The 7,806-nt window shown below is 35.1% G+C and overlaps 1 protein-coding gene across 1 annotated transcript; it reads right to left on the bottom strand.

Annotated features, from left to right (window-relative positions):
- Nucleotides 1-364: 364 nt before the first annotated feature.
- Nucleotides 365-5,251, bottom strand: LOC111777200 (cellulose synthase-like protein D3). Its single transcript, XM_087118532.1, has 4 exons — nt 4,782-5,251; nt 3,611-4,519; nt 2,593-3,403; nt 365-2,348 (listed from the first exon to the last, which is right to left on the bottom strand). Exons 2-4 carry the CDS (start codon nt 4,486-4,488, stop codon nt 591-593), a joined length of 3,447 nt encoding a protein of 1,148 aa, XP_086974658.1. The 5' UTR covers nt 4,489-4,519; nt 4,782-5,251; the 3' UTR covers nt 365-590.
- Between the last annotated feature and the right edge of the window lie 2,555 nt (nt 5,252-7,806).

The following is a 7,806-nucleotide window of genomic DNA, read 5'->3' as shown; positions in this document are numbered from 1 at the left end:
ACCATTTTAAAATCGTGAGGCTAATGTCATACGTAGTAGACAAGAGAACGAAACATTTCTCATAAGGGTGTAGAAACCTCTCCACTGACAAACGCATTACAAAACCGTTAGACTAATAACATTCCTTATAAAGATGTAGAAACCTCTCCTCTAACGGATGATAGTGAGGAATTCAGTCATATAATCACAAATATCAAAGTATCATGGTCATTCAAGAAATAATATGAACGTAAATAAGTTTTTCGAGCAATGGGAAGCAAGCTAGTCCTAAAAAAATGTTCGTCTCTTAATTGTTGAGGCTTACAATTCACCTTGTGATTCATTCCTTAATTTGAGCGTTCTCGATCAATCGAATCATAGGAAGGAGACTAAAAATGAATAACATGATCATAAAATAATAAAAGTTGCAGATATCCTACATGGTTACATATGAAGAAATGATGTGTTTCTATTCTTAATACAATTCTAACTAAAACAGTCCCAAGGCAATGGCTTTAGGACATGGTTTCCAAAGCAATAAAACAACAACGATGGCTTTATAAACCAGATAAAGAACTAAAGAACATTGCTAGATTCATATCAATCACCTCTCAAGGGAAAGAGAACGAACCTCCAATTTCATTTGCACCACTTGGGGGACTAATGGCCACCCAGAGAAGAGATATGGTGATGGCGATAAGTCCCGACCACACGAAAACAATGGTCGGCGTCCTTCCTCTTCTTCCCATGAGCCCCTTCGCGAACGGGTAGAGATGAACCAGAACCCAGAAACTGAAGAAAACACCACCTATCAAGCGACTCCACTGTGGAATTGTACTGTAGATTGTACGGCTGACCCCGACTGCAATGGCGATTAGGTTGATCATCATGATCGTAATAGGCGGAATCATGAGGGACGTCCATTTCACGATGTAGAGATCGGCAAATTCGTCGTCCACATCGTCACCAGATGATTTGGATGTCAAAGTGAAAGAGATTTCAATCCCAGCAATTACTTTTAGTAAACCCTGAAGCACAGCAGCAAGATGAGCACTGGTGCCTCCAATCAACCAAAACTGCTCATTTCTCCACCATTCTTCTAATTCAATACCAGACCATTTAATTTCAAGAACAGCAAGCAGGCATAAAGTGATGGTGATGCCTAAAAGATAGGTGAGGAAAGTGACATTTAGAGTCTGAACGATAAATTGACCCGAAAATAGGGAGAGTGCAGGGAGGAAACAGTAGACTATGAGGAAGATGGACGTGAACGGGTAGATTCCAACGTTAAGGTAGGCTATTCTTTGCAGAATCTTCATTCTTGAACTAGCCAAGAGTGCATTATTTCTGGAGAAGAAAATCTCCACCGACCCGGTAGCCCATCGGAGGACTTGATGTAGCCTATCAGTGAGATTAATGGGCGCAGTTCCACGAAAAGCATCACGTTTCGTTACGCAGTAAATGGACTTCCATCCCCTATTATGCATCCTGTACCCGGTGACCACATCTTCTGTGACAGATCCATAAATCCACCCAACCCGTTGGCCCCATTCGGTCTTATCTTCATACCAACAAGAAATGGCACTGATCGCCTCTGCAACAGTCGATGCATCCAGAAGCTCACGAGGAATGGTAAGAGCACCGGGAGGACGTCCATATTTCACAGCTGGGTGATCAGCTAATGGTCGTCCTTGAAACTCCGCAATTGGAATCGAATCAACAAGAAAAGCAGAATTTCCGAACCTTTTTGGGAACAAGGATAGGTCCATTTCTTCATCATCAGAATCACCCATTCTTAGGCCTCTATGCTCTTCAGAGCCATTTGCAATCGATGTATGCTTTTTACGTTTACCAAAGCAGCAGCTACAACAACTCGGGTGCTGCTCTTTTGATCTATGCGGGTCAAAACCATAAAGGGCAATCCGTCTAAATAGACATCCTGTTCCAACATATACTGGACCTTGAAGGCCATCAAGGGCTCGCATGTTAACGTCGAAGAACACCGTGTTGTGATTGGCATATCGATCTGAAGGATCAATGCCCTCAAACCTTTGAGGGAACTGAACGTAACAAATACGATCACCTCCACGGTCCATCATGAAACACATTCCTTCTCTCATTGCCTGGGAGTTGTAGATATAATGATCACAATCAAGGTTGAGGATGAATGGCCCATTTGACATAATAGCCGATGCTCGAACTAGAGCATTCATGGCCCCTGCTTTTTTGTTATGATCATAGCCAGGACGTTTTTCTCGAGAGACATAAACAAGTAAAGGAAGACGGATGTCAACCTCAGATAAGTCAATTAACTTAATTTCATCAGCACTTCCATGTAACGGCTCATCACTCGGAGGTTTAAGCATCACCTGCATACGAACGATTATTAGTAACCCTCTACTTCCCAACTGTTTCTTCCAACATTTGTTTCTTTACTCCAAAAAAAAATCTAAAAACATATCTAATATGAATGAATGCAGAGAACATAAAAAGCTACAGCTACATTTTCACAAACGAAGTCAAATTTTCGTTTTCTTTTATTTCATTTTGACTTCGTGCCGGAATGATCGGCAAGCAGATGACGATTATATTGCAATGACCTTAAATAAGTACCTGTATTATACCAGCGTGGTCGCCCTTGGAGTGCTCAGCAGAAGGTTGCATCCAAGTTCCAGGCCAATGGGTTCCGTCGGCCATCCATGTTGCTTTAGGAATCTTTATGGTCTCCAGAGGTTCATCATCAACCACATTTTGCCTCTGACGCTTCATAGCTTTGATTTCCTCCCTTGCATGATAAGCATCAGATCGACGTCGAATAGAATCAGGAAGGCCATTTATCCGAACCTTGAACTCATCATACTCACGTTTCACACGTCTGCGATCCTTGACAAAATCGGATCGCACTTTATTCTTGAACGGATCTCTCTTCAAATTGAAGTAAGACTCGGGATTCCTAGGTTCAATATCATGCTTTCGACAGAAAGGAACCCATGTGTTAGCAAAACTTGCTGCTTCTGCCATGGCTTCAAAGGTTAGAAGTGCACCTCCATCATCCGAAACATAGCAAGCGAGCTTTTCAACAGGATAATCAGCAGCTAAAATTGACAAGATTGTGTTTGCAGTAACAAGAGGAGGCTCTTTTTCTGGGTCTGCAGTAGAAACAAAGACATCTATTCCTGGAAGATCAGATTTTCCAGTAGGATTACTAGGGCTAGGTGTTTCGAACTTCTCCTTCAGAACATTAAGATCCGTGGCTCGATTTATAGGGCAAAGCTTGGGCAATTGATCAAGAAGCCAAGAAAAAGCGAACCATATTTCACAAACAATTGACATCGCCCACAACCAATAGGCATCTGTGTTTGGATGTCGAATCCTCCAAGCCAAAAATAATCCAAGAATAACCATACGAACGAGAATTAGAAGCCTGTGAGGAAACGTATTGCATATCAAAAGTTAATCAGTCGTAACGGGAATGGAAAAATGAATTCGAGCACCAAATATACAATTCAAATCATAATGTGAATCGAAACTAAAATGGGTGGTCTATGTCTAATCATGGATAACTGATACGCATTAAATAATACTATCGACATACTGCAACTTTTTCATCCTGTGTAGCAGAGAATCATACCTATATGGGCTGAGAACAGCAGCACGAATTTTAAGTTTCCGTGTCAATGGCCTCCATGGTTTGTTCATAAATTCTTTTGGCTCAACAACCTCATCGTTTTGATCATTTCCATTTCCCATATCCCCTTCCTTTGGCCATATAGCATTTCCGTACCCGTAAGTACCCTTTGTTTCAAAAAGCCACCTATTATGATCAAAATCTCCAACACCGGTTTGACTCCTCACCATCATGGACTTAGTCGATTTCATTAATGACAATCTTCTCTCATTCTTCGACATTGTGCGTGTGGGAGGAAGTGGCAGCAGACGCTCATCTTCAACAGTTATTTCATCCGTATCTGTGTTCTTATATGGCTCCTTGCAACCAGGGCAGATAGCATTCCCTTGTTTAACAGCATCCACATAGCAATCTCGACATATCTTGAAATCACACTCACAGGGGAGAATGTCGTTACCACGTTCATCACTCATAACCTTTGCATCACACCCTGGTACTGCACAAGAAGATCCTTTCATGCCAGCCATTTGAGGATGGATTGCTTCAGATTCAATTACTTTATCCATAAGATGAGCTCGTGTCACGCTATTAAACCCCCCTGTAAATAGTGAATTTGAAACATATTGCTCTTCAACCTTCTGTGAAATGGATGGATCCATAGGTTGATTATCAGGTGTTGGTGGTATGTGAACTGTGTAGTTTGTAAAATCACTACTCCCCAGCTCACTATCAAGATCATCCCTCGAATACCGAACATACCGACCAGAAGAAGTTCTCCGGGCAAACGTTACAATCTGAGTCATTGGATGCTTCTGTGCATCAGACACATCAGAAGATGATGACAGATTTGAACGGGTCAGCTTAAATGACTTAGACGCCATAACCAAACACTAACAAGCTTCTTCCCTGAGACTCTGCAATTACAAAATACAACAAAGCAAACCCGAATCAAGAATCCATCAGCACCATGTACAAGATCCTACCTAACAGCATCACAATAAAAGTAAATCGTTCGATCGATCTATTGAAAGCTTCCAAGAGCAGAAATGGCGGATTATCAAACAAATCAAGAACCCATCTAGCCGATGAAAAACCTAGCAGAGAACTCGTAGGCTACACTACATTACCACAAAAGATGAACAACCTAGCAAAGGAAGAAAGGATGAACTCACACCTTTAACTCTGTTTATTAGCTAAACACCGAAGATCTAGCAGCTCAGCCGCGTCCGCCGCATGCAGTCGCCGATGATGAAGAAATCAAATTCAAACCACTAAACCCTCCTCCGGTATGAAGAGATCGAAGGAAGATACAGAGAGAAAGAGGGGAAACACCCACAAATCATATGATAACAGAAGGGTTTTGGGATTAATTTAATCCCTTCAAAGGAGATTAACTTTAATGGGGTTTTACAGAAATGGCAAGAAAGTTGAAGTGATAGCGTTTTCAGGAAATCGTCTACCAGAGTAGACGAACAGCGGGCGATTCTTCACCGGCTCCTATCAAATATCTACCCGTCTCTGCTTCAAAACAAGGATTCAAGCTAATTCAGGAACCCGTTTTTCAACTCTGAATAAATTAATACAGAATTTTCAAATTGTAATGGGAGTGTGTGGCCTTTTGTTGCTTGGGTCTAATCCGGACAGGATGGAGTAGAATGCGGACATCATTGAAAAAGAAAAATAAATTACCTTTTCTAATGTAAAGTTTTGTATATACTCTAAATCTTCATTATATTCTATGTTGGCAAACGCTAATTCATATCTTATCTACAAAATTGTGTTATTACAAGATATAATGTTCTTATTTTCAGGGATTTTTGTTGATTACGGGATTAAATTTTGATGAATATCCTATCGAGGATATTGATAATGAAAAACTAGACTATAAAAGCTTAACAACAACATCTTCCCATCAAAGAAGGTAAGATCCTAAAAAAAAATTATGAAATTTTTCTGCATACTATTTTGGAGTCATTTGTTCGGACATTTGAGGATTCTTTTGACATAGCTAAGTTTAGAGCATGGCTTTGATACCATATTAGATGAACATGACTGTCCATATCGTCTATTTTGAGCATAAGCTATCGTGACTTTGTTTTGGGCTTACAAGAAGCCTCGTAACAATGGAGAGAGTATTCCTTGATATAAACCCATGATCATTCCTAAATTAGCGGACGTGATACTTTCATCCAACAAACTGCAGCAAACTAAATCCGGAGAGTCGGAATAAACTTACTTCTCTATTTTCGCTATGAAAATATAGAGATTTAAAAAAAAAAAAAAATTAAAGAACCTCATTATCAAGGGTTCAATTTCTACCCATCTGATTAAATTATAAAAATTAAATGGAAGAGGCCAAATAAAATTTAAAAAAAAAAAAAAACTTAAAATTTAACCTAATATATATATATATATATATATATATATATATATATATATATATATATATATATATTAGAAAATAATAATAATAATAAAATGTATTTTAAATTATCAGTTTTAAAAATTAAAAATTTAATTAATATAAAATAATTTTTTAAAAAATATTATATTTTTAATGGGTACTTAATTTGAGGTTCAAAATTGGTGTGCAAACGCCAGTTGTTTTGTTATATTGCTTTTTCTTTTTCTTTTTTTTTTTCTTTTTTCGGGTGCGTGAAACGTGAATAAGCCTTTTCATTATAAAAATAAATAAAAAAAAAAAAGTAATAATAAAAGCTATTAATTAGCTGTCTTTCCTTCAATACTTCAATTTTCTTTATTTATTTATTAATATTTAATATTTCATTAATATATTTAACGTAATTCCATTCTCAAAATAAATTATCCAGGTTTTGTACATTCTCCTACGTCTCTTTTGCATTTATATATATATAGAGAGAATGTCTTCACATTTATTAAAAAATAATATAAAATTTTAATTCGGTAATATTTCTTTTTTTCCCTCTCGGCATAAAATAACGTCGGAAAATATTCATATTTCAAAAATAATTATTTTTATTCCTTCTCTTCGGAGGTCACCGTCTATTCAACAACTCACTCACTAAGATGTGGTTTAAGACGGTTCGTTATTGTATAATTTGAATACAGGTTCTCATGGCTTTAGTTTTAGTTCACTAAAAAAGTCTCGTAACAATAAAATAGTGCCTCGTTCTTATATATCCATGATATTTTTCTAATTTAGTCAACGTGCAACTTGAACCGACATGTGAATTAGCTAAAAATGAATATATATAATAGAAATGGCCACATTTAGTAACAAATTAAAAGCTGGGAGATATAATTGATATAATTAGATAAGTTTAGCCAAAATAATTTATTTTTTAATTAATAAAGTTAATTTTTTTAAAATTGAATTGAATAAAATTAGCCTGCAAGTGGAGATTTGAATATTAAATAATCAATTTTTAAAAATATGATTGGTGCATATTTAGTATGACTATGATTTTGTTTATATTTTAAAAAATGTTTAAGACCTAATTTTATTTTTCATTAATTGATTGAAAGTTATTTAAACATATGGATGAATTTTGTTTATAAATTAGTTTAATACATGTAATTATTAAATAAAAAATAAATTTTAAAATTCAATTAATCAATAAAAAGTTAAAATTAATATGTTTAAATGAAATAAAATAATTTTTTTAAAATAAAATTTAAATTATAATACAATATATAAGTTTTTTAAAAATAAAAAATTAGAAAAAATAATTACTTTTTTTATATAGAAAACCAAATAAATAGTTTTTTAGAAAAATAAAACTAATATTTTTTAGATCAATAAAATCAATAATTTTTAGAAAAATAAAATCAATAGTTTTTTTAAAAAATAAGATTAATAATTTTTTTATAAAAAGTTATATTTATAATTTTCTTAAAATATAATATCATTAATTTTTTAAAAAGTAATATTAATTAGAAAAATAAAATTATATATATTAATTTTTATAAAAGTAATATCAAAGTAATATCAAAGGAGTGGATGTATATATTTAGACACTATTAATTATAATAAATACAAAACTTATATAGTCACATTATTTAAAGAATAAATATATATATATAATTTTAATCTTTTTAACCCATAGTACAGTGACATTAACTTTGGAAGAGATACTCATTATAGGTCTAACTTTTGAAGGAGTATATAAAAGGTATTGGTGCTCGATTAAACTTCATCACAACCTTCTATCCTAAAA

The sequence above is a fragment of the Cucurbita pepo genome, chromosome 16 (genome assembly GCF_057944985.1).
Source record: "Cucurbita pepo subsp. pepo isolate OVF chromosome 16, ASM5794498v1, whole genome shotgun sequence".
NCBI lineage: Eukaryota > Viridiplantae > Streptophyta > Magnoliopsida > Cucurbitales > Cucurbitaceae > Cucurbita > Cucurbita pepo.
Note: the sequence above shows the minus strand (reverse complement) of the source record. Positions and strands in the feature narration are given on the sequence as shown.

Bases quoted from the DNA above. Each gene is read 5' to 3' on its own strand.
- LOC111777200 (XM_087118532.1), bottom strand. From the start codon at position 4,488: ATGGCGTCTAAGTCATTTAAGCTGACCCGTTCAAATCTGTCATCATCT. The intron at 3,404-3,610 runs GTATGATTCTCT...GTTTCCTCACAG, and splicing joins GCTGTTCTCAGCCCATATAG to GCTTCTAATTCTCGTTCGTA. The intron at 2,349-2,592 runs GTACTTATTTAA...GTTCGTATGCAG, and splicing joins ACCACGCTGGTATAATACAG to GTGATGCTTAAACCTCCGAG.